The 25795-nt window shown below is 47.4% G+C and overlaps 2 protein-coding genes across 5 annotated transcripts in view; one reads left to right on the top strand and one right to left on the bottom strand.

Moving 5' to 3' along the window:
* The first annotated feature begins 1568 nt into the window (after positions 1 to 1568).
* SCYL3 (SCY1 like pseudokinase 3) lies at positions 1569 to 22703 on the top strand. 2 transcript variants are annotated; one of them, XM_016221519.2, is made up of 14 exons: positions 1569 to 2179; positions 3161 to 3371; positions 5227 to 5412; positions 7001 to 7114; positions 8808 to 8864; positions 10227 to 10329; positions 11437 to 11548; positions 13382 to 13459; positions 15080 to 15219; positions 16415 to 16599; positions 18064 to 18235; positions 20198 to 20365; positions 21002 to 21690; positions 22115 to 22703. In XM_016221519.2, coding segments are annotated over exons 1-14 (2277 nt in total). In that variant the 5' UTR covers positions 1569 to 2177; the 3' UTR covers positions 22175 to 22703. The 2 variants fall into 2 exon arrangements, with proteins under 2 accessions (XP_016077005.2, XP_016077006.2); XM_016221520.2 differs by lacking the exon at positions 20198 to 20365 and having other exon boundaries at positions 1571 to 2179.
* Positions 22687 to 25795, bottom strand: part of FIRRM (FIGNL1 interacting regulator of recombination and mitosis) — a 35921-nt gene continuing 32812 nt past the window's right edge. Inside the window, exons 21-24 of one of the 3 annotated variants that reach the window (XM_087827804.1) lie at positions 25253 to 25357; positions 24607 to 24687; positions 24023 to 24142; positions 22687 to 23022 (exon numbers count right to left, since the gene is read on the bottom strand). In XM_087827804.1, the coding sequence (XP_087683930.1) occupies positions 22822 to 23022; positions 24023 to 24142; positions 24607 to 24687; positions 25253 to 25357 (507 nt within the window). In that variant the 3' untranslated portion in view covers positions 22687 to 22821. Of the gene's footprint in view, positions 24191 to 24606; positions 24688 to 25252; positions 25358 to 25795 lie in introns of all 3 variants that reach the window. The other 2 variants (XM_087827802.1, XM_087827803.1) reach the window with 2 other exon arrangements.

Here is a 25795-nt window from a genome sequence, read left to right as displayed (position 1 = left end):
CACCACATCTTTTTATTTCCCCCTAATAATGTTTGCCCCAGACACAGGGTAGAACCTGTCTGTTGACATTAATCATGCTTTTTTCAAAAATCTTTCTCTTGAGTTCTCTCAGGAAAGGCAGTCATTCCCTTTTAGTTTTTAAGTGGTATTTCTTAGGGCCCAGGACCCAAAATGTTCACTGCTAAGAAAAATGACCAGTTGAACCTGTTGCTAAAGCTTTCATGACCGTAAGCTGTTAATTAACTCAGGGCAGTTCATGATACTAAGTCAAAGGTGAATAGCTGTTGCAAGGCCCAGCATTGCCACGAGGAAGCATCTGTTGGTTAGAAATGACTAAGTAAGTTTTCAGCCAGAGCACTGCCCCTGAATCCTGTGGCCCTCTTACCTGCTTTGGGGACTCATATTAAAACTAAATGAACAGCATGAGTGTCTGCCATGCAGGTTTTCCTTTTCTTGTTGATTTTTTGGAAAGCCGTCCTTTGTGGCTAAAGAGAGTTAGTCCAGCTTCAGAGAGACATTTCAGAGCAACACTTCTCAAACTCAGTGCCCTAGTTCAGGGGTGGGGAACCTTTTTTCTTCCAGGGTCCATTTGGATATTTATAACATCATTCACGGGCCATTCAAAATTATCAACTTAAAAGTTAGCTATGAAAAAAGCTCCTAGATTTATTGACTTTCAAGTCCTGCAACGGTTGCCTTGGCAGGGCCAGACCAAATGATTTTGCTGGCCATATCTATGGGCCTAATGTTCTCCACCCCTGCCCTAGTCCGACTGGTTTTGCAGACCGGAGGTGTTAGAGCAGCAGTTTTCTGCTTATGAAATGGCAATTGGTTTCAAAGAACACAGACCCATTCAGCTTCTTGAGTGTCCCTGAGGCTCCCTGCGTGGAAGGGGGTCACTGAGGCAGGGAGGGAGTGGATGTAGAGCTGGGGGTAGTCAAGTGCCCTGTGAATGCTGCTACGCAACCCTCCTGATGCCCACTGGCTTCCTCTGTGCCTGCCAAGTGTCTGCCTCCACATGGCTTTGGCTTGCTGTAGCCCTGTCTCTACCTCATGGCCCCCTTTTACCTGCTGATGGACAAAAATACCTTTTATTCGTTCAAATTCCTGGGGGAGACCACCAGACCACTCGTCCCAGAGGTGGCTAATGTGTAGAGATGGGCCTTCGGTGCTGGGTAGGCATCTGACCCATTAACTGTGTCTAAGAGGGGGAGAGAGAGATCCAAGTACTAACCTTGACCCACCCTACTCAGCAGGGTTGGGGTGTTATCATAAGCTAGGCAGGCACTGCACCTTCTCTGGAATAGGACAATTAACATAGTTGCTTTTCTCCGTGATCCTACATATACTCGCATTTTTTTTGTCCTCACCATAGAAAGGTGAATGTTACATGTAGTTGAAACACTTTTTTATTGATTTGAGAGAGAGAGAGAAACATCCACATAAGAGAGAAACATCAATTGGTTGCCTCCTGTACGCACCGAGATTGGGAATCGAACCCACCTTTTGATGTACAGGACACCGCTCCAACCAGCCGAGCCACCCGGCCAGCGCCTGACTTCCTTCTTACCTCCAGAATCATCCTTGGGTTCTGAAAGATGTCCATTTTAGCTAGTGTTAGCCCCTTGCCATGTGTTCCTTATATAGTGGCACACGTGGGTCTGCAGCACTTGGAACTCTCTGTTTCAGGCATGTGTCTAGAGCAGTGTGACATACTCTGTAGCATAGCAAGTTTGTGGATCTTCATTCACCAAGTCGAGGGTCTGTGTATAAGGATTATTGGGTTTATGTTTATCCAAAGGAGGCAGACTTTAAACTCAAATTTTAAAGGCCTACGTAGAGTGTTTGGCCATGTTATCTGTTTGCTGGAGTTAGTAATTTTTAAATTATAGTAAAGCCAGAACTGAAGTCTGCCACTTATTTTTCAGACATGTTGTTTGGCCTATACAGGCTTTAAAAAAAAATTTGAGCCAACATTGTAAAGTAAGGACATTTCCCCGTAAATATTTAGGCTCTTGGCTCCTTCTGACCAGGGACACAACCTGGCAACTGTGGACCTGCAGTCCTGGCTGGCACTCAGGGAGGGTGCAGGCCTGTCTTGCAGCAGGTCCAGTGCCCACTCGGCAGACCCTGCGCTGCTTTACCTGTTGGACTGCTGGGCGTCACCTGCTGTCACCATGTAAGCTGTATCCCTGTTGTAAAGACAAATCTGGACAGGGTAGGTCCACTGTGTATGTCTGTGTGCATCTGAATCACCCCAGTCTGACACCCGCAACAAAGCTCTCTTCACACTTCAGTATGGGGGGGGGCGGGGGGTGTGCGCGCGCACATAGATACAGGGATAGGCAGACAATATGGATTTCTTTTTCAAACATCTTTATTGAAGTATAATTGACATACAGTACACAAACCGTATTAAAAGTGTACAATTTTACAGGTTTCAACATTTGTGGTCACCCATCACTATGACCATTATAATCAAGATAATGAATGTATCCATTACCCCCCAAAGTTTCCTTATACCCCTTTGCCATCCTGTCCCCAGTCCCTCTGACTGGGCCCCCCCACCAGGAAACCCTGGGTCTGTTTTGTGTCATTAAAAGTAGTTTGCATTTTCTAGAATCTCATGTATGGGGGACTTTTTAGCATTTGAGGTGACAGTTTTGCACTTTCCCCTTATCAGCACAACTTTGAAGGGCAGCGAGGCTTCCCTTTTCTTCTGCTTGTTGTCATTTTTGTCCAGTGCGCTGTTTCCTGTCCCATTTCTCCACTGGGTTTTACTTTGTTTATATGAGCTCCCCATTTGTTAACGTTTTTCATCATTGTTAGAAATAGTCTCCAGTTTATATTGTTTTCCTTGATAATTGTAAGTTATTTTAGACACAGAGAAGTTATAGTGCTACTGGAGTTTTGCAACCCTTGAGGCAGGTGTGTGAACGGGTTAGGGATGTGAGTGATGCCAGTCTGTGTGATTGCCCGCCGCCCACCCTGAACGTCAGGTGTGTGTGCTGAGGGCCAGCGGTACCTTGAGGAGCATTCGCCTTTTCACTGTCAAGCAGCCTAGTTTACTGTCGAAACTGGCAGGTTGGGGAGGCCACACCTGGATCCTTGGCTCATGTTGCAGAGACCTGAAGTTTGACCATGTTCTGTTTCCTTTCAGGTCCGTGGCCTTAGGGAGGGGCTACACGTGGCCCCCGGCCCCAGGGATGGGAGCGGAGAGCAGCGCCCTGAAGAGCTGTGCGCTGAAGGGGCCCCCAGTCACCCTGCCCTCTGGACTAGCCGTGTTCCCCGCCGAGCTGCAGGATGGCAGAGTCGCGTCGGTGTTTGTGTACAAGAGAGAAAATGAAGCCAAGGTTAACAAGGCCGCCAAGGTTCGCGGTGGGACCCCTTAATAGTTAGTACTTTTTACTACGAAAAATATGAGATGAATGAAGGCCAAGGGAGGTGGGGCATAGGAACAGCATTTTTATTCATGGCCTTTAAAAACATAGTTGTCCCTACTTCACGGGAGTGTCCCCAACTTGCATGACGTGGTCAGGGACCATAGGCATAGTCAAAAGCTTCATAAAGCTCAGTGTGGTGGCTTCCGTATCAGATTGTATTTTGTAGTGAGAAGCTTGGGAGGTGACTTCACATCACTGATGTAAGATAAAGAGAGTTTATCTAGCTCAGCACAAGTGCTCTAAGTATTGACAGTATTTCAATAGTGTATTAATGGTGGGCCGGGAAAGAAATATTTTAGGAACTGTACTATTTTCTCTTTTCCTGAGGTATTGCGATGCAGCGGGCATTAAAGACAGAACATCCAGCCGTGTCTCAGATTTGCATCTTAGGAGGAAGAATATTTCTCCCTGAAATGTGTGCTCCCTAGTTTAGGCCTCTCGGTTATTGCGTTATATTTCTTCAACAGCATGATATGATGGCTTTCTCCTGTCTTAAGAGCCTGCAAGTGAATTGGGGCTATAGTTAAGAAGTGCTCTGTGTAATTTTCAGTGAAATAATAAGTCAGAGGTAGACAGTAATGAAAAGTTAAGCCCTGAAGGCTTGAGTTAATTCTCTGCCTACCTGAGTCGTAACTGATCCCTGAAACATGGGCCTAGTTTCTAGTCATGACTGGGTGTCACACTCAGCCTGGGTAAGGAGGCATCCCGACCAGTCACCTAGTCCTGCCCCTGCTGAACAGTGAGGTCCTTGCTCAGAACCCTCTCATAGCACTTAGACTGCGGATGGTGGGCCAGGTGTCAGGAACTTGGGGACAAATACTTTCTAGGCGCCCCCACTCAGCCACAGTCATCTCTCTCCCCAGAACCAGTGCTGTTCCTCCCTCCAGTTGGTGCTCATTGAAAAACCTGTCCAAGTTACACTCAGCCCATGCACCTTGTCTCTCCTTGTGTTCTCTAGAGCAGCAGATGCTTTAGTTAAGAAATATTTCTGTTTGATTGCTAACTGCTGGCCTTTCCCATAAATTCGCTTGCAGAATTTATACATAACTATGCCCAAGGGAGCCCCAAATAGGGCTCTTGCTCAGGGTCAGGCAGTGAGCTCTTTCTTCCTTCAGTAAACAAACAAGGAGTCACTTTGGACCCAGAATTTTGCTGGGCATGCAGGGTTAAAATAAACAAGTGAAAATGAAATTTACTTTTTCATTTATTAACCAGGTGAACGTATATCGACTGTGCTTCTAGGCCACTACTGAGCCAGGCAGCAGTCCTCTGACTTGCTGTCTGCCCGGAGCCCTGGGAGGGTAAAAGAAGGCACATAACCCAGAGGACAGTCACTCAAGCCTAACACGGAAAAGCCTAGTGAATTTTTCCTCGAGGCGCACATTTCAGGGAGAAATACTCTTCCTCCTAAGATGCAAATCTGAGACACGGCCTGGTCTGCATGCTTTCGTTTACTTCTCAGAGTTCTCAGGTGGTTGCTTTGGGCACTTTGTTCAAGTCAGAGCAGTAACCCTTGGGAGGGCCAGGCTGTCTGGCTTACACTGCATAGTGGCATTGGACGTTTATGTAGTTATTTAAATATTGGTAAAGTCAATAAAGTCAAAACAAGTCAGAGATTCTTGGCCTCATTTGAAAGATGGGGGGTAGCTGGGGAAGGAAGGGAGCTGGAAAGGAGCTTGAATGAAAGTGTCCATTTCCTGACCTTTCCCGTGACACATATGAAACTCCAGTGGATGTGGGTTTGCGTCTTCACCTCCAGACTCTTCTGTTTGCATTTGTAAAGCACCTGAAGACACTGCGGCACCCCTGCTTGCTGAGATTCTTGTCTTGCACGGTGGAGGCAGATGGCATTCATCTGGTCACTGAGCGGGTGCAGCCTCTGGAAGTGGCCTTGGAAACGCTGTCCCCTGCCGAGGTCTGTGCTGGGATCTACGACATCCTGCTGGCTCTGATCTTCCTTCACGACAGAGTGAGTGGCCTGGACACAGGAGCCAGGGGTAGACTGTAAATTATGCTGTGTGTAGAAGTCATACGCTCCTCTTCTTTGGAGTTGGCAGTTAGTGACAGACTATTTCAGCTTACTAGTCTCCCTCCAGTTTTGGCTAAGTCTTTACCTACAGACTTAGGTAAATACAGCTGTGGCTGGTATTTGTTAATAAAACAAAGACAAAGGGTTAGCATCAGTTCAGCTGTGGACCAAAGTTCCTCTTCATTTTCAGTAGTTTTGTTCCATTTTCAGTTTTGAAAAGAAAATGATAATTTCTTAGAAAGAGGCAGAGTTTTACACATCTCTTCCCATTTGAGTACTCTGTACCAGTGAGACCGCCTCTTGGCCCTGTGTCGCCCTTTTCAGTTCAGGAATAAACTGGCTGCTGCTGGGTCGCTGCTGGGTCGTGTCTGGACAGGTTAGAGTTACTGTTGCTAGTGGAGTTTACACTCTGACATGGTAGGGCCTTTGGCAGCTCCCCAAGATTAAAACCACCAGTCACAGGTTAGAAACACTTGCATTTGCTTCATCTTAATATATGTTTTTAAAATGTTTCCTATTAACAGGAGACTGAGTCTCCAAATATCACTTTGGGTTTATCTTCTCCTAAAAGTGTATCTGAGGTTCACATAGAGGAACTGCTATGCTTTGCTCTGGGGGATATGCCCTCTGATAGACAAGGCACCTGCACCTGGCGGAAAGTCTGACTAGTGTGGCGAGCGTAGAGGAACAGTCAGCCCCCCGCCGTCCGTGAGCACAACGTCCTGTCCCTCCACGGTGCTGGGCCCTCAGTCCAGAAGTCCGTGCTGGTAAAGCGAACCCGAGCACTGGCTCTCCTTCATTTCTTCTCAGATGGAGACATACCATCCACACTATTCTAAACCTTCCTTTAAAAGGTATATGCCTTGGAATGTTTTATGTAAAAGTAGGTACATATTTGCTCTACTAGGTAAAATATTTAAAATGTACTTGTCTGCGGGAATGATTCGTGATTTGGAAAAGAAAGCCTGTACTTCACCCCTCACGGGTGTTCGGCCTTTTTATGGTGGTGGCTCTGCAGTGCTCTGTGGAGTTTCTGGCCATCTTTATCATTCCATTTCCTCCTCCTCGGGCAGAATTTTCTTAGGCCTACTAGGACAGGACTTCAGGTGACACGGGTCTGAGTTCAGAAGATTTAAATAGGAACCTGTGGGAGCAAAGAAACTTGATCTTTACAGGCATGAGAGGCAAACACATAGGTTGTAAAGACTGGTAGGCTCATGCTTAAGGACACGTATCTCCTGACTCCCGTGGGAACGGGGTGCAGTGTCTGAGCAGCGGCCTCAGTGTCTTAATGGGCCTCGTCATGCGGGGGAGGTGACAGAGCCCTTCCCTGGCGTCTCCCCCTTTTTCTAAACTTTCTAAGTGCTTAGGCAGGCTCCTTCAGCTTGTCATGCCGAGAGTCAGGCTTCCATTTAGGATGCCACAAGTGAGACCGGCCAGGCCATTTTTTGGTGATTAATACTTAGTTCTTTGAAATTTCTGCCTTGAAAATTGGAGCGGCAGCCTTCTTCTTGTTCCTCTTTTCCAGGGACACCTAACACACAACAACGTCTGCTTGTCATCCGTGTTTGTGAGTGAAGACGGGCACTGGAAGCTGGGAGGGATGGAGACAGTCTGCCGAGTTCCCCAGGCCACCCCGGAGGTGAGTGGTGGCAGCCCCGTTATCAGAATTTGATGGCGTAGTTTGGTGTGGTTCTCTGCAGGGACTTCCTTCAGTGTTGGCATGATCTTGTGTTTGGAGACTTGACTTTTTTGTCAGTGCTCATATTCCTAGAATTGTGGGATTTTATTCTTCACAGGGCATTGGGGTCACTTACTCTTCATTGTTATTTTATAGCTGAGGAGCCTGAGGCTGAGAGGTAAACTGCCTTGGTCAGATTTTCAGTTTAGCGCCCCTCCTCTCTGCTCCTGTACTTAATGGTATCATGTCATGCTGAACGTTCCACACGTGTCTGTCTGTGCCAGGTGTGACAGTGTCTTATACTTTATAGCTCCACCCAGATAGTGCCAGGCACATATTAGGTACAACTTACTGTTTGTGGCACAATCGTCCATGTTGTCACAGGTCACACATTATGTCCTAGGAGCTGGAATCAGGACCCGTGGGCTGTGTGGCTGCCTGTGGCACGTCATACAATTTTGTCCGGCACAGATCTCCCTTCGAATGTTCCTTTTAAGCTGATGAACCTCTGTCCTCTGTCTTATTTCTTGTTTTCACCATCGGGCATGTTACCACAAGACTCATTCTTTCCGAGAAAAGGAAACCCACTCCTATGGTAATACCCCAGCTGAAGCCCTGCCCCCACTGGCCCCGCCCCACCGGGACGGCACCCTCAGGCTCTCCCTCTTCCAGGCGCCACTTCACCTGGAAGACGCTCCTGATAATCATTTCCGCCCATTGACTGCTTCCCAGACATCACCTTAGTCTCAATAATATCTCCACATGTAGTTCCTTCTGGGACATGTTCCAGACGCTTCCACACGTGAGGCAGATGAGGCCGCGTCTCTTCCCCATCCGCCCGTGGGCTCCATCGGAGCTCACACGCCCTTGCTGAGCTCCATCCTGCGTGGCTGCTCCGCTGCTCGCTGTGGTCTCGGGTGCCGGCTTCCTCCTCTGCCTGCGGCTCTGTTTCTGGGCACCCTGCTTGCCGTGGGCCCTCTGGGAGATGTGAGAGGAGCTGCAGTGGAAGACTGAGCTCGGTGTCCTCTGCGAAGCCCTCCCTGGCCTCCGACCCAACATGAATCACTCCTGTGCTTTGTGGCCCTCGGCATGTGTTGCTGAAACTCGTAGCTTATGTTCTAGGCTGAGCACAGGGAGTTGATTGCATTCTTTTTATATTCCTAGTTCCTTGAATGGTGTTTGGGACTTAGGAGCTCTTAAAAAATAATCTTTGTATCAGTGAAAAAATGTGCTTGTTCTGTGGTGTTGGTTTTGTCTCAGTAGCTTATAAGATCCTCCACTTTTATATCTCACGGGGCTCTGAGCCTTGCGACTGACTCGCAGTGGAGGAGCCTCGCTGGTTAGCATCTGTGTAGGAGGGAGAACGTTCCAGTTTCCGTGTGGGATGGCAGGTGCCTCCAACAGCAGGGGTGTCTGTTAGACCAGCTGAAGTGGGAGGGACGGAACTGACGTGGGTCCCTACTGGAGCCTCTCACTGTGCTGGGCCTGTTTCCTTTTTCAATTAGGAGTTAAATTTGTGTACTTGATGGGTGGCGGTGCTGGACCGTATCATGGCTGCTGTTTCCATTGCTCACTGCTGTTTTTGTCGCTTGATGTCAGATTGGTTTACCAAACATTCTCATGAATTCCTTTCCTTATTTATTTCTCTGTGTAGTTTCTGCAGAGCATTCGGTCAGTGAGAGACCCGGCGTGTATCCCTCCTGAAGAGACGGTAAGATGATACACGCCATTCTTTGTGCACCTGAGTGTGACACTTCACAACCCCTTTCTCGGCCCTCCCCTTTCTTCACTGAACTATAGAAGACTCTAATTCCTGTGGCTTCGAAGGCTTCTGGGAGTAATCTCATCCCCACAACAGGGAGCCTTCTCTTGACATGCAGCTGACGTTTTGGTCCTATACCTGTGACATTGCTTACATGGAGCAGTCTGTCTGATATGTGGAATCTAAAGAACAAAATAAACGAACAAACAAAATAGAATCAGACCCATAGATACAGGGCACAGACTTACGGTTGCCAGAGGGGAGGGGGCATGGGGGGCTGGGTGAAAAAGGTGAAAGGATTAAGAAATACAGATTGCTAGTCACAGAATGGTCACGGGATGTAAGGTACAGCACAGGGACTATAGTCAGTGGTATTGCGATAACTACATGTGGTGCCAGGTGGGTACTAGAAATATCGGGGATCACTTTATGTAAAGTGTATGATTTTCCTAACCATTCTGCTATGCACCTGAAAATGATACAAAACAATTTTTAATATAAACTATAATTTTTAAAAATATATTTTTTTAAACAAAGAAGGGCCTCAGTGTAGACAGGTTGGTGCCTCCTCCTTGCGTCATGGTGTCGCTGTACTTTGCTGGAAGGCAGAAGAGGGGAGGCAGCACACAACCACCACTCGGCCTGTCTGGCCATCAGTTAGGAATCCGACATGCACACAAGAGTGATCATCACGTCTGTGCGCTGGTAGAGAAAGCTATACTTACCGGTAAAGTCGAAAGCAATTGTTCTCTCTAAACCTGTTCTTATAACCACTGTAAACAAATATTGATCCCCAAAGTGACGTCTAAATGTGCTTACAGGAAATGCAGACCCAACTAGAAATACAAACTTAAATAGAAACCTAAGATTTGAAGTAAATCAGGTTTATCCAAATCAGTATTATGTGTATATACTAGTGATTTTCTGGTGATAGGTGGGTCTTAAATTAATTTAAGGGTTCTAACTGGCATTTGAAGGTGAAAAAAAAAAAAAAAAAACAGAAAAATATCATTGGGCATCTTAGGTAGTTATATTTAGTACTGTTTTATGAAACTTTTGTTTTCCATTGTATGTGTATTTATACACGTGTGTATGCTGATGATAGTGAATAATAGTGATTTATTGCTTACTCTGGGTTGCTGTCACATATATTTTGAAAGCTATAGCCATTAAAAGCCTATAAACTAGAGTAGTATCCTCCAGTTAGCTTTGAATACAATAAATGCAAAAAAGGGAGAACGTGCTTCAGAGACAGTTAGCAATGGTTTGTGAGTCAGCTCCTCCAGTGTTAATGGCCTCTCCTGCTTCTAGTCGCCAGAATTCACAACCCTGCCGGAGTCACACGGACATGCTCGGGACGCCTATTCATTCGGGACGCTGGTGGAAAGGCTGCTTACAATCCTGAGTGGACAGGGTGAGTTGGCATTAAACTGCTGCATCCACAGACAAGTGCACCACCCATGGCCTGCTCTGCATGGGCTCGCAGGCCTGCAGGCCTCCATTGCAGTGAGGGCCCTGTGCTTGCCAGTGACCTGTGGGCAGGTCTGAGCAGCGGGAGGAGAGAAGCCCAGGTTTCTCCAGTTCGCCTCATTAAAAGAACTTTCCATAGGAAGCATCTTGAACTCTGGCCATCAGTGTCATGTGTTATTATCTTACTAATTGGTGATGCTATTTATGGTCTGAAGACTGTTTGAAGCAGCGAGTGCGTGCTGTTACGGACTCTGTTATCTGTAACAGGGGAACAGAGTAAGGTTCAGAATTTGTTATTTCTAAATCAAACTTGCTTTTTTTTTTAATCTTTATTCCTTCAGAGTCCTTTTGAATTTTTTCATCTGGCTATAACTTATTAGCTTTTCCATTTGTTGCCTCTTTAAGCCCATACTACTGAACAAGCGTTTTCTCCTAAGTCCTCTAGTGGCAGCTGCACCACCGTCCTCCAGCCACCCATTAGGTGTCCTGGGGACATGGCCCGTTAGGCCCCTTACTGGCCCGTACCCCACTGCTGAGGTTTCGTGCAGGCCTAACCCAGCTTCTCCCACCAGGCTGATGCCCCAGCCTCGGTACTCGAGAATGAGACCCTGAGGCCCCAGGCAGGCACCCCTGTGCGCAATGAACTCCTGCTCTCCACTGGTCTACAATGGTCACAGTTATGTGCCATCCCTGGGAGAATTGAAAATACCATCCTTCAGATACTCAGGGTTCTTTGGATGAGCCACCCCGGGTGACAAGGCCCACACACCTTCGTGCATTACCTCCTTTAGGCCCAAGCTGAGTTAGACAATCAGAACGAGGGCATGGGCACAGAGGCACCTGGGGTGGGTTTTTCTGTGGTGGGGTTGGCAGGACAGTTTCCTACACCTGCCAGGGAATTTGGCTTCAGGACTGGAAGCTGTTTCGCAACAGCCAGGGCTCTGTTTGTTTGGGCTTTTACAGGTTGGTTTTTGCTCTCGTCAGTCTCCAGCTAGAGAGGCCCTGAGAGGAGGGAGAAGCCTTGGAAACTAACTGTCGCTCTGGATTTCAGTTTCAGCGGACGCTCTCTGCAGCTTCCAACAGACCTTGCACTCAGCTCTGCTGAATCCCATCCCACAGCGTCGGCCAGCGCTCTGCACCTTACTGTCCCATGACTTCTTCAGGTGAGGGACCTGGTGGAACACGCGGCCCCCTGCCACCACCTGCTGTCCGCACATCCGCTGCAGTGGAACAAATGCTACGGCCCCTTTTGTTAATCGAGAGAGGTTGAGTCTTGTCCATGTGGGGAATAGGGAGCCGGCTCACCTCTCAGGGTCCTGTCACAGACAGGAAGCTGTAGAAATGTGTTGTCAGGAGGCCGGCCCTTGGCATTACAGCCAGGTCCTTAGGGCGCCTGGTGGGGAAGAAGCTAGGCTGGGGCCTGGGCTCAGCTGTGAGAAATGGAGGGAGTTAATCAACGTGGCCGCTCCTTTCTGCCGCCAGTTACTGATGTGAGTTTACTGTTGAAATTTTCTTGTTGGGGGCTGGACATGAGCTTACGTTTGTTTAGGCAGAAGATTTTCTTTTAGTAAGATGGGCTGGCACAGCAGAGAGGGGGGCTTAGAGGGAGAGGCACAGATGACACTGTCCCAGGGTCAGATGTTCCTGAGCCTCTCAAGATGGGTTTGAGTTTTGTTTCCTTCATTTTTTTATTTCTATGAACTGCTCAGGTTAATTCTACATTCGTGACTTTTGTTAGCAAAGCCAGCCCTGTGTCAGGTTTTAAACTAAAACTCTTCAGTTTGCATTCTGAGAGCCCGAGGAAAACAAAGCAAAGAGAAAGCTGATGTCCCCCCGAGGGGACACTTACCTCTGGAATAGGATAGGGGAGCTATTGCTATGCAGGCAGAGGAGCAGTTTCCTGGTAGTTATTAGGGTTTTGTCATTTGTTTCCAAGGAACTCTAAAGCCTTTTCCTTACAGGAGTGTTCACCAAGGTATTGTGACATTCTTTGGGTGATTCATAGTAATGCTTTATTTACCTTGACACAGAGGCCATCCTGCACAGTAGACAGATTCCCTCGTCACTGTGTGTGGTAAGAGTTTAGAACTCTCGAGGGCAGAGAAAAGCAAGAAAATCACACCTGCTCCCCTTCCCGAAGTCCGGGGGCCGGGCCAGCATCTCCTGGCGGCAGCTGAGCCAGGTTGATTAGACTTCAGTTAGACATCTGGGCTTTTTATCTGCTTCTGAGCCCGAGGGAAACGGGGTAAGTGTGAGGTGAGGAGCCCAGGGCAGCTGTGCTTCTTGGGGCTGCAGGCTGCCTGGGAAGCCTCCTTCCAAGGAACCTCCCAGAGGGCAGGACAGTAGGATGGACAGCAGTGGCCCTCTTCCCTGCCTGGCTGGGAAAAATGACCAAACAGCCACAGCAGGAGAAATGCGAAGATTCCTGTGGGTGTATGAGAAAGCTGCTTCCCCAACCTTCATTAACAGTTTTCACTTCGGCAAAGGAGACTTGAGAAGCAACAGCTGTTTCGTAGTGAGAACCGTTTCTCCCAGGTGTCGCATCTGACCACACCCCATTACCACAACGGTGTGTGTTTAGGGTGTATCGTCCCCCCAGATCTCTCTGATTCTCAGTACAGTGGCACCTTGGTTTTCAAATGTGATCCATTCCGGAACCGTTCAAGTTGTGAAACGTTCGAAAACTGAGGAATCAGCAGCCGACAGCTGGGCCTCAGGATCTTGCCCTCAGCGGAAGCCGGGGCATGTTCAGCTTCCGAGGCATTTCCTTCGTCAACGGAGGCGTTTGAAAACCGAGGCACCACTGTATTAGATTCCCTGTGGGCTTACTCCGTGATATTTGTCCCATGAGCTACTTAGTTGTAACAGAACCTTCTGCAAGGCACAGGAGCATGTTCCCTTGTTGAGTGTTACTACAGTGTCGTCTGGTTGTGCTTCAGTGTTTGACATGCTTTCTCTAATCTATTGTCCTGCGTTTTTTTCTTTTTGGCATTCAGGAATGATTTTCTAGAAGTTGTGAATTTCTTGAAAAGTTTAACATTGAAGAGTGAAGAGGAAAAAACTGAATTCTTTAAGTAAGTTCAGAAAGTTAACACCTCAAAATTGTGAGTCCATGAAATCGGGTGGTCTGGAAAGGTGGGTCAGACATTTGGTTTGTTAACGAAGTTTATTGAGCATTGCTCCGTGTCAGGCTTTCTGCTCTGCCCTCGGATCAACAGATCTGGGGAGGGAAACAGGTGGAGCCGGAGAGTCCTTGCAGTGATGGAGCTCACAGGGCGTCCTGAGAACACCACGGGGGAGAAAGGGAGGTGCTCTAGGCAGAGAGCTTGGATCCCTTAGACTGACCCGAGGTAGTCAAGGCAGTAAATATGAGGCCACATGTACAAAGAAGACACCAAGATAAGAAAGACTTAAAACATAAAATCGCAAGCCTTAGTGGTCGTCACCAAATGAATTAGGATTCTGGGGCAGAGAACCTCATGTGCAGGGGAAATGAATTGATGTTAGCGTGTCTGTGGAACTTCACATGGAGATGTGCATGGGCTCTGGGCCAGGTGGGTCTGAAGCTCAGGAGAGGCGGCTTAAACTGATGAGCTGGAGATGACTGTTAGGGTTCATCAGGCTAGAGTTGGTGACATTCCCCCAGAGAAGGGGAGCATGAAAAGGACAGTGGGCCCAAATTGTAATCCTGGGGACCTGACCTGCTAAGGGGCTGGAGGAGGAGTGGCTGACGAGTGAGACAAGGGACCAGTGGTCAAAGGAGACTCAGCAGGAAGGCAGGTTTTCCCAGGTGGGGAGCGTGTCGGGAAGGTGGAGCCACAGGAATGCACTGGAGCTTGTCTCAGAAGGAGCTGCTTCCCAGAGTGAGCCCGGCAAGGGGAGAAGGTAGGTGTGGGGTAGAACCTGCAGAGTTCACAGCAGGGAGCACGTAGAATTGCTGAGGAAGGAAATTCCTTCTCATTGGAGTTGAGCGGACATTTTTAAGGGTTGAAGAGGTGGGAGCAGAGGAGAGGAGGGGGCAGTTGAAGCTGCAGCCATGCTGGGGACTGCTGGCGATCTTGGAAGGGAAGGGAATGTGGGGACAGTGGCTGGGTGGCCTTAAAAATAAGAGGAGGCCCTCACATCCTGGATGCCTGGAAAGGAGGTAGGGATGAGTAGGGATGTGGATGGGCCTGTAGATGGATAGTGGCCTGTTTCCTAGTAAAGCGGGGGGAGAGTAAAGTGGGGGCTGATTGTATAGCGGGGTCGGATTACCGTTAACATCTAGTATCTGTGTCCTTGTTAACTAAGGATTTTTACACCTGCTGTTTTAATAAGTTTAGTAACAAAAGCCTGTGCTTTGTTTACTTTGAAGTTTGGATAATTTCACATCCCACATCTTTTACACTGGGGAAGCACCTTTGACTGACTCGCAAGCCTCTCGCTGTGGGGGGAAAGGACACTTCTGATGTTAATGGGGGGCAATATGCTGAAAACATTTCCTCGCTCAGGTTGGAGGTCTGAGTGCTGACGAGCTGGCCTTGCCTCTCACCTGCATTCTTCTTAACTACCTGGGGCTGACCTGGGCAGCTTCACTAGCTTCATTTCAGAATACATGTCAGGTGGAGTAGGAGACAGGCCGCACGGTCTGAAGCGTGCACGGGAGTTTACCCAGTGTCGCGACCAGTTCCCAGGCTTTCCTTCCTTGCCCACAGATTTCTGCTGGACAGAGTGAGCTGCTTGTCAGAGGAACTGATAGCATCCCGGTTGGTGCCTCTGCTGCTTAATCAGCTGGTGTTTGCAGAGCCAGTGGCTGTAAAGAGTTTCCTTCCTCATCTGCTTGGCCCCAAAAAAGGTGAATTTTTTTTCCAAACTCTTATTGGTAGTTGAGTTTGGGGATTATTAGTCCATATTTGAGCAGAGTGAGATTACTGCATGGTGTAGTTAATGTTGCTTCTGGAAGTGGGGAACAGCATTGGCCCCTAATAACTGTGACTCAGACCTGGGGCCCAGAGCCCACAGCACAGACATGGAGCGTCTTCCTGAAAAGTCAGACTACCTGTGGTCAGCAGGTATCACACACAGGGTCACAAACGTGCATGCACATGTACAGGACCAGCATATGAAAAGCATGTGCAGGTGTGAGGCGAGGCACATGTCTTCAGGGACTTGTGCATTTGCGACGAATCGCTGGGGCCTACCCCTCCTAACTTCCCCAAAGCACCCACTTCTTTTCTCAGTGGAAAAATTGAAAAGCACGGAGATCACTTCTTGGGACTTCAGGGTTTTTTCTGAATGTGAAATGAGGTTATTGCTTTGAAACTTTGTGACTTTATCAGCACTGTAGATGGTAACGTATCAGGTTAGAGAGTATAGTATTAATATGACTCTAGAATTTTGAGTTGGGGAGAGTCCTGCTTTTAGAATTTACTAGACAGTCTCAATCTAAGCCAGCAGTGTTTCAGTAACTGTTACAACTGGAATGTCTTTATATTCTACTTTGATGTCATTCCCTTAGCTGTGAACTTTTCGCTAGAGCGCTTTCGGCTTTCATCTGATTACTCGGATCTTAGGTGGGAGTGTACATCTGAGTCATCTGGGGAGCGTTCTAAAATTTTGTCTGTATGCCTGATCCCCTGGTTCTGGGACAGCTAGGACAGGGGTATTATACATATTTTAAAGATTCCCACAACCGCAACAGCTCTCCAGCGCCAAGTCCTTACAGATATAATTGCAACAGTATCAATCTAGTGTAGTATATAAAATTCCCCATGGAGTAAGCATAAATGTATAAAGAGTTATTGGTTCCAGGTTCTATTAAAATATAAGCTTGCTTTGTAGTACATTAAGAATGATACTGTATTTTTCAAACACTTCTGTCAGGTGGAGTGTATTTGTAATTCAGCCTTGAGAAGAATTTTGGGTCAACAAAAAGCTTCCCTTTGGTTTGGGGCCTGAGAATTTAGAGTACTGGGATGTGTCTGGTTCTTAGCACCCTTCTCTGAAATGGCAGTTTGTGTTTCATCTGTCTCATCTCTGCTCTGGGGCAGGTGATGCGCCTGGAGAGACCCCTGGCCTGCTGTCACCGGCCCTGTTCCGCTCACGGGTGATCCCCGTGCTGCTGCAGCTGTTCCGAGTGCACGAGGAGCATGTGCGCACAGTGCTGCTGTCACACCTGGAGGCCTACGTGGAGCACTTCACTCCTGAGCAGCTGAGGACAGTCATCCTGCCACAGGTCAGAGACCTTCGGCGCCCAGGGTTCTGCAGCTGGAAGGCAAGGGGGTGGGCCCCATGAGTGCTGATCAGTGAAGCTGAAAAGAGGAAGAGGGCTTTGGCTTTAGATGAGTGTGCAGGAGGCCTTGAGGCAGCAGTTAAGCTGAAATTAAAGCTGCATGGCAGTCCCGTTCACTGAAGCCAATCGGTTAAACTAATGGCCTGAAGCTGAGAAAAACTAGAATCATTTGCTGATTCTTTGGGCAGGAGGAGCATGCATTCTTGGAACGCTTCGGGAACAGACTGCTCATAACTCGTGTAATTGTAACCGAGCGGGACAGAGGTTGTGAGATCAGGGCTTTTCAGCTTCATAAGTCACCTGGGAGCCTCATTAGGATTTGCCCACTCGGGTTTCCTGTGACTGATGAACAAGTGATAGAAAACGGTGGCTTAAAACAAGAGAACTCTTATTCTCTCTTGGTTCTAGAGGCAAAAGTACAAACTCAGGGTGTTGGCAGGCAAGAGCTCCCTGAAGTCTCCAGGTTCAAATCCTTCCTTGCCTCCCAGCTTCTGCTGGCTCCTGGGCCTTTGTTAGCATTGGCTGTGTAGCCGCTGGAAGAAGTTCCACTGGGCCGGAGTTGGGTGGAGTCTCAGGGTATCACCAGGGCGGTGAAAGGTGTTAGCCATGTTAATGAGACTCAGATTTGGCACCTGCTGCTGGGGGGGGGGGGGGGGCTGTCCACAAAGGGACAATGGTACCTGCCGGTGCTTCCGGCCTTGGAGGGAGCAGCCCTGATTCCTAACCCTCCAGCTCTCTCCCTGAAGCCAGTCGATCCTGCCCTCCCCATGTGGCCCTGGTGCTCTTCGGGCTGCTGCCCCTGTGCTGGAGCTGAGCCAGTTTGTGTGTGAGTCTGGCCCTTTAAGAGGACACCGGGGCCTCCAGCAGCCCTGCCTCTCAAGTGCAGTCCTTGCTGGTTTTCACAGCCAGATGTTGTAGGCACTCCTTCCTGGCACTGGAACCTGGGCTGGGACCCGTTACTCCTCCTGGGGTCCTCAGCAGACGAGATATCCCTCCCGATTCTTAACTGCCACACATGGGTGTGGAACTAGGCTCTTTCTTGTCTCCGCCCCTTCTGCCCATCTTGCTCTGGCTGCTGCTTTACATCCTTAGTTATAGGACTTCTTTTCAGCTAGTAGTCAGGTGGTCCTCAGGGGTGGTGGTTCTGTAATTTAGTTGTAGCTTCGATGTGGTCACGGGAGGAGGCAAGCACGTTTATCTACTCACAAGTGACCATAAATCACTTTACTGGAGTTTTTAGGATCATTCTGTGATGGATTGGGAGGGAAAATGTAGGTCCTTGACCACAATAGTGTGCACACTACTGCCCCAGAACACACATGTCTAAGAAATGAAGTTCATCTGAGCAAGCACAGCCTGATCGCAGGCAGCGTGGTTGTCTACACTCACTGCCCTGTCCACTCCTAGGTGCTACTGGGCCTGCGTGATACCAGCAGCTCCATGGTGGCAATCACGCTTCACAGCCTCGCCGTGCTGGTCTCCCTACTCGGACCAGAGGTGGTTGTGGGAGGGCAGAGAACCAAGATCTTCAAACGCACTGCCCCAAGTTTTACAAAAACTATTGACCTTTCTCCAGAAGGTAAGAGTGACTTAAAAGGTCTCTTTATTGTAAGTGCTGTTATTTTATTAGATTTTTTAACACTGTACAAGTAATGCAGGTGGTTGTACTCAGTCGAATGATACAGAGAAGTGTAAGGGGACAGTTGGTAGTTTCCTTCCCAACTCCTGGGGACAGGAATGGCTGAGTGGGAACTCATTCATCCCTTTCTCTAACGCCACAAAAAGACAGCTGTATGTGTACACACTTTACAGAAATGAGAAAATACTGTGCACAATTGTACAGCTCAATTTTTGTGTGTGTAGCAGCTTATCAGGGCTGGCCTCTAGGTCAGCACAAACTCTAGCTCACCTTTTGACAGCTGCCTCACTTCACTGAGTATAATTCCCTCAGTGACTTCCCTGTTGATGGACGTTACATCCATTTCTGGATTTTTAACCACTACACAGTACACTAGATATCCTTAGACACACATCTTTATTTCAGATTTTACTGCTGCAGGAAAAAGTCCTGGAAGTAGACTTACTGGGCCAAAGAATATACGTTATTTAAAATTTTGGTAGATGTCAGTTTCCATAAAGTTTTAACAGTTCTTAAGTTGGCCTATTAGGTGAAAAACTGTTTAGGTACTCTAGGAAACCCTTATTTTTGGTATGCTCCCGCCGCATGTTACCTGAGAGGTGGCAGTCATTCCTGGTCTTCATAGGCTGTAAAGGGTCTTTGCTTTTCTGCTCCTATGTGTGTAACCCTGAGTAGCACAGTGACGTTGTTGTGAGACTCCGGCTCTCTAATCCGGTCCTCACTGATAGTGGGTAGATGCAGGGAAATTTATGAGAAAAGAACCATCATCAGACTGGGCTCTAATTTGATGCCAAGAAAATTTTAAAGCAACACCGGCTTCCTGAAGCTTTGCGGAGAGCTCAGCTCTTCCTTTGTTCTGACCACTGGTCAGTGAAGCAGCTCGGAGAGGAGTAGAAGCTGCTGCCACCTCTTCAGCTGTGAAATGTACTCACTAAACTGGGTGAGGTCTGTGCTGCCAAACAGCAAGTGAGCAATTTGCTCATGTCTCATACTGGAGGGATTTGGGGGGCAGAGGAAGATTTGTATAACTTTGGAGATAAGGCTTAGGGGGTCAGTCTTTGGGGGGCAACTTTGTATTTTGAATTAGCAGAAGTCCTCCCTCTGGTGTTATTTACTGCCTGGAGTTCTCTCATTCTAGACATGTTATATACCATCTACCTGGGTCACCCCGTCATCTTAGACTGAAAGGCGCCAGAGCTGCAGGTGAACTTTTATTAAACTAGGTTTTCCTCATGACTTAGCAGACACATCAGGTCTGATACCACTGACTTGCCAGATTAGACTTTTCAAGTGGCCCTTCTCCCAAGGATACGGGGGACCACTGGGCAAGGGCGTGTACAGAGATTTTCTTATTCTTCTCTGTTGCAGTTTTCCTGTATGGCCAGACTTATTAAGTCTGCTGAGAGATGAGGAAGACAATTCAGAGGACATGTTAAGAAAAATCAGACTTCGGCAGGGAGGACAGTGGCAGGAATGAAGAGGGTTAAGGGCACGAGGAGGGGAGATGTGGCCTAATTGTGACTGAGCCCAGGTCACTCCCCTCACTTTTTTAAGGTAGAGGAAGTATTTAACCAAAATTTTGTTTCAGTCCTTTTGAGGAATGCCCACTCTTGAGTATGAACTTTCTGGTTTTAAAGGCTGTTAACTTTTCCAACTAGCTGTTGTCCTAAGCTTCTGTCTCTCTAGTCCAACTCCACCACCACCAGGTGGACACTCAGCCTGTCCTTACACACCTCTAGGACAGGTAATCCACTTCAATACTAGGTGTATGTTTCTCCCTGCACTTTACCTTTTATTTGTTAAATATACCTGTTTCCCTTAACCTGTTGCTCACCTGACGTGTGTGCTATAGCAAGATGCGGTTTACTGTCCTCATTTTTTGGAGTTTCTGTTTATCTTCAGATTCTCCCACGCACATCGTCTGCAGCCAGCACAGGCAGACCTCGCCGGTCTCGGAGAGCCCCTCTAGCGTATTTCCTAAAGGTTTCTTTTCTGGTGACAGGCCCATCGACAGCAAGAAGCACAGACAGCGAGATTCCTACAACACTCTTTCCCAGACAGGTAGAAATAGTAAGTTTATATAGCTTTTCCATTGCTTGAGTGAACATTTTTCTTGAGTAATAAGTTTAAATTTTGAAAATGAAGGGCCTTTCAGGCACATTGAGACTGATTACAAGAGAAGTCAGCTCAGGTGTCACCCTGCCTCTCTGGGCCACGGGGTGATAAACTACCTTTTCTTCACAGCTGGGAGAAGGGGCAGGTTGACATTGCTTGAATCCTTTTTTGCAGCAGATACTTTCTTTACTTTGGACTTTTGATGCCTCAGTGCAGCATCTTCCAAATCGTATCAGAGTAATAGTTCCAGGAGACGTTGATAGGTGTGCATGGGAAAAGTGTTGTGGTTCAATAAGTCTGGGGAAATGCCGGTAGTCACAACACTGCACAGGCTTCCCCATGCCCTGAGCACACAAAGGCAACCTTTTCAAGTGAAGACATGAAAATATGTTGACTTAGGCAGTTTCAGGCTTCACACAACTGACATCAAGGGTAACATCATCTGGATTAACACAATTGTTCCAATATTTAGTATAAGCAGCACTAATTGTTGCTTTTGTAGTTATGTCTGCAAGGATATTTCCAAGAAATAACATCTGTACATTTCTTGTTACCTTTCCCTTAAATCCGTTCTTGCACATATCCCCACAGGTGATCGATTTTCTCAGCCTAGGACATTTCCCTTGAATGGACTTTCAGACGTGAAAAACACCTTGGAAGATAGTGAAAACCTCCTGCCAACACCCCAAGCATCTGAGGAGTGGCCTGACTGGAGCGAACCCGGGGAGCCTGAAAGCAGAAATGTCAGCACACAGGTGTGGCCTCCAGAGCCCCGGGAGGCTGCCAGGTCCCCTTTCACGAACTTGAAGGTGACAGAGACTTGGGATGACCTTGAGCACGACAGTCCCAGCACTGCAGTGAGCCCAGGAGGCGGAATTACTGTTACCTTGGGGGAGCACAAGGCCATTCCCACTTCACTTCCGTTCACAGAGAAGGCCAATACCAAGCCTTTGGCAGCAAGCCAACCCCAAAAGACCAGTCCTGCCCCAAGCGTCGATGGCCCAGACCAGGCTAAGCCACCAAAAGTGTCATCACAAGAAAGGCGCCCTAAGGTTCCCTCAGAACTTGGTTTAGGAGAGGAGTTCACCATTCAAGTGAAAAAGAAGCCAGTGCAGGACCCGGAATTGGACTGGTTTGCTGACATGACCCCCGAAATTAAGCCTTCAGGCACTATTCTTGTTCTACCTGAACTGAGGACAGAAACAATAGTCCCCAACAAGGATGGTGTCTCACCAGAGATGCAGTTTTCCTCAAAATTTGCTGCAGCAGAAATGACTGAGGTAAGGATTTCCCTCGTGGGCACCAGCTACCTGTCCCCTCCATAACAGACTCCAAGCTGTCTTCCCGCCGAGGGGAGAGACGCCTGTGCACAATTGGTGGAAAGGATCAGGGCAGCAAAAAGTGAGTAATGTCACTTCCTATTATCATCTTTCCTTCCCCAGAAAAATGCAGCAGTGCGGCTAAGTGCTCAGTGGCCACTTGTAAATAGTCACCTTTTTACTTGGAAAAGGGAATAAACCAAGAGTAAGGTGCCATCGGGAGGACTTGGTTGGATTAGATGGTGCTTAGAAAGCTGTTTTACTTAGGAGCATCAGGAATTGTATTTTGGCACCAAAGACAAGTGTGAGGCCCCCTGTAAAATGCTGACCTTTCAAATGTGGAGATGCTATCCCAGCGGCTGCCCTTGGCTTTGTGTCGTTGCAGGCGGAGTCTGAAGGCTGGGGAGACGCCGGGGAGCTGAACTGGGGAGACAGCAGCTGGTGACAATGGCTGTGAGTTAAACTCTAGGAAAAAGGATTTTTTTAAAAAATCATACTAATACCTCAAAAGCAGGCTCTGCAGACAAGAAAACCCCAAAGCATCCTGTTTTCTCACACCAGGAGCTTTTCCAGTCTGTGCCAAGGAAGAGAGAGACCTTGGGTGTGGCCTAGGCTGGGGAAAGAGCCTGTGCCTCTGACTAAGGCCAGGTAATTCTGGAAGTAAAGAAAATAAATACAAAAACTTCAAGCTGACTAGCTTAATTTTGTGCCATTTCTTTAACAGTGAGAAGAGTAAATTATAAAATACAACACCCAAAAATTTTAGCTATTAAGTATATAAATGATTTTAAATTGCTAAGGTTTCCTTAGGCAGCTTATTTGTTTACAGTTTCCAGAGTGAGTGGCCCCAGGGGACCTGGGCAGGTACTGACTGTTCCCAGATGTATTATGTGTACCAAAGTTCTTCGTGAGAAATATCGCCCTTAATCTTGTTCTCTACACATCCAATAAAGACTATTTTTAACTTTACAAAAGTTGTTTTATGTGTTAGAAAATGTATAGACATAATTACATTAATATTTTCATTTACAAACTACATTGGAGAATGACAGTCATACCCAGTCCGTCTGGCAATGCTGCAGCCCAGTCCATTCACGTTTCATCCTGGAGCCCATGACGCTTTAGCTCATCAATCTTTTCCTGTAGCAGCTGCATTTTCTCGGGAAGCCAGTCTGGAGCACGGGACTTCCGCAGCAGTAACTCAATTGCCTCCAGGGCCCCTGTTGCTGCCAGCAGTGCTGACCTGTACTCTTCTTCCAAGGGGGGCTCGTGGCGGGCTCTTTTCGCATAAGGCTGGCAAATGAGAAAAATGTGGTAAGTAATGAATGTCATGATACCTGTTCTAAATACAACCAAGATCCTAAAACTATAAAAAGCTGTATGTGCAAATCTTATTCTAGTCACTGGTTCACAAGGGTGCCACATTCTGTCACCACCTGGAAATATATGCAAAGGTATTTTTGTTTCTCTCAGTGATTCAGGGAGCGAACACCATCAGTGCTGCTGCCTCCGGTACTTCGCAGGTGTCTAGGAACATCTGATACGTCTTTACCATAAAGCCCCACGTGTGGACTGATGCTTCCTTTTAATGCTAAGTTTATAACTGAGGAGCTGTGATCTTTCAGAGGCTTTTGGAGCCAGGCTAAGGGCCAAGACACCGTTTAGAATCATTGTCTGCCTAAGGAAGATCATAAATTCTTGAGGACTTCCTTATACTACTGGTAGAATATTTAACTTCACAGACTTTAGGCATAATAGTCTTGAAAACAAGTTATTAACATGTACAAAAACTTACCAGAACATTGTTCTTCTCGAGGATTACAATTCCAAATATACTGTCAGTGCTCCAAAAAAATTTTAAATATCCTCAATGGTGTCAGATTTCTGCCTCTTAATGGGCAGATGTGATTTCGAGACACTGCCAAAAATTATTAGGATGATTTGAGGAATGGATCAGATAAACATTCTGGAAGGTTTTCCTCTGTGGGTCACAAACTGGGACAGAGGCCACTACAGGTAACGGACAGGTGTGTCGACAGGACATTCAGTATGATGTTCAAAACTGACTGTGCTGTAGTCCTACCTGTTTTAGGTATTCATAACCTTTCAGAGGGAAAATGATTTTTAAAAGAGCACCTTCCATAAAACAGGAGGATCTGACATGTCTAGATCTATTTATTTTGATATTCAACATGAGAACAAGAACCATACTAGCTTCTGCCTTGCTTGCTCCTTAAGTAATGAGGGCAGAATTTCTGACGACAGTTTGACCCATACTGCAATGCAGTCCTACCTGTAAAGATGACCACTTTGCTTCTTCTAACGTAAGTGTCGCCAAGGATCCCCAGAAAATCCCTTTTTCCTGTTTCACACGCTCCACTCTGGCAGCTGCCGTCTCGTCTACAAACCCCGTCTGCCGGAGATCATGAAAGACCAGGTCAACAGCAGGCAGCATTCTCTGCTAGGACAGCAGTGAGAGACTGCTCTGGCTCCTCCCGGTGTTTAACTATCATCTTAGTGCTTCACTAAACCCTAACACTATCCCCATGGAAGTGACAAAAGATGCACAGATGCAGGATTGAGTCAAACTGTAAAAACACTTGAAAAAAGTCAGTCCTGTCTGTCAGTGCAGAAAAGCCGTGCCTGTTACATCTGAACCACAGTGGTGCACATGAGCCTCAGACCCACTAGTCCATGTGGGAATCTAATCACAGTCACAGTCCTCACACTGCTACAGGCATTAACCCATGTGTCTGACTTCTGTGACGTGTCACCACTGGGCTGAGGCACTGTGCAGAAAGAAGCTAAGGAGATAGTCTGCCTGGTTAAGAACAGAGTAAGTGACACCATTCCTTTGGTTCTGTATAAAATAAATACCTTCTCCAGAAAGGATACAACTCTGTTTTTAGTTTCTTCAGAACTGAGGCACTGGGGGACTATCTCTTCATGATTTGTTTCCTATTAAAAATAAGACCAATTTTAATATATTTCAATAAGTTGAAAATAGACATACATGATGCATTTTTAAAAAATAGTGCAAAAAGACACTTATGAGACAATTAGCTCATAGTTCTTTGGGGTACCTTATGATAATAAATACCACATTCTGCAAAATATACAGCTATAAGCTCTAATTCTGCCCAATCATCCTTGTGTCTCTGAGCAGCTCACAGTAAGAGGGAAAGAGCCACCCACAGCAGGATCACCACCTCCACAGAACCAAATAACAGGTCTGTGTTCATCAACCTGACCCCAGGGTAGTCTGAGATGATACATATTACCATCCAACCCCAAAATAGCATCTGGGAGACTGCCTGGGTTAGCAGCCCTGCGGGAATGCCTGTTGGGTTGCTACTACCCACAGGACCTAAGGAATCTCACTTTATTTCTTGATACCTCATCTTTAGTAATATCTCCTGTGGCAAAAAATTTTATGACGAACATACAGAAGCAGTTCTTCAATGTCTCTGGAGTGTCTGAAATGTTGAAATGCTTTCAGGTCACTGCCATAGAGGGGTCTTACCTCCGCAAATCGAGTAAATGCCTCCAAGGCATGTTGTTCTAGTAGCCAGTTCCTGTCAGCCAGCAGCAAAGCAAAAATAGAAGACAGGTTGGGCACAATTTTGTCCTAAAGAGAACCAAGCAGAGGAAGACCTTAGTAGAGTAAATGCAATATGCCTAACGTATTAAAATGCACACTGGTCATGTCACTCCTTTGCTTGAATCTTCCATTTCCCTCATATAAACCAGGGACCTGACCCTGGCCTGCAAGCCCGCTGCCTCTGTTTGTGACATTGATGCGCCCTCAGTGTACCAGACGGACTCCCAGCTCAGAACCTCTGTACCTGCCTTTTCCCTGCTTGGAAGACGCTTGTGCCAGATACCTGCATGGCCTGCTCCACTGGCTACAGGTTCTTACATGTCACCACTGACTGTACCATCCCACTTAGAGCTGTGCCCCACGTCCACATGCTCTATTCCCAGCTCTCTCCCCACAGCATTCCCCACCGTCCTATACACTGCACATCACCACTTCACTGGTCTGCGGCCTCAGCAAGGGGATTCG

The sequence above is a fragment of the Miniopterus natalensis genome, chromosome 19 (genome assembly GCF_054644295.1).
Source record: "Miniopterus natalensis isolate mMinNat1 chromosome 19, mMinNat1.hap1, whole genome shotgun sequence".
Classification (NCBI taxonomy): Eukaryota; Metazoa; Chordata; class Mammalia; order Chiroptera; family Miniopteridae; genus Miniopterus; species Miniopterus natalensis.
This window is presented reverse-complemented; position numbering and strand designations above follow the sequence as displayed.

What these genes read in the sequence shown, in the direction of transcription:
- SCYL3 (XM_016221519.2), top strand. An exon ending in TTCCCCAGGCCACCCCGGAG is followed by an intron (nt 7,115 to 8,807) that starts GTGAGTGGTGGC and finishes TTCTCTGTGTAG; the next exon opens with TTTCTGCAGAGCATTCGGTC. An exon ending in TCTGCTTGGCCCCAAAAAAG is followed by an intron (nt 15,220 to 16,414) that starts GTGAATTTTTTT and finishes GCTCTGGGGCAG; the next exon opens with GTGATGCGCCTGGAGAGACC.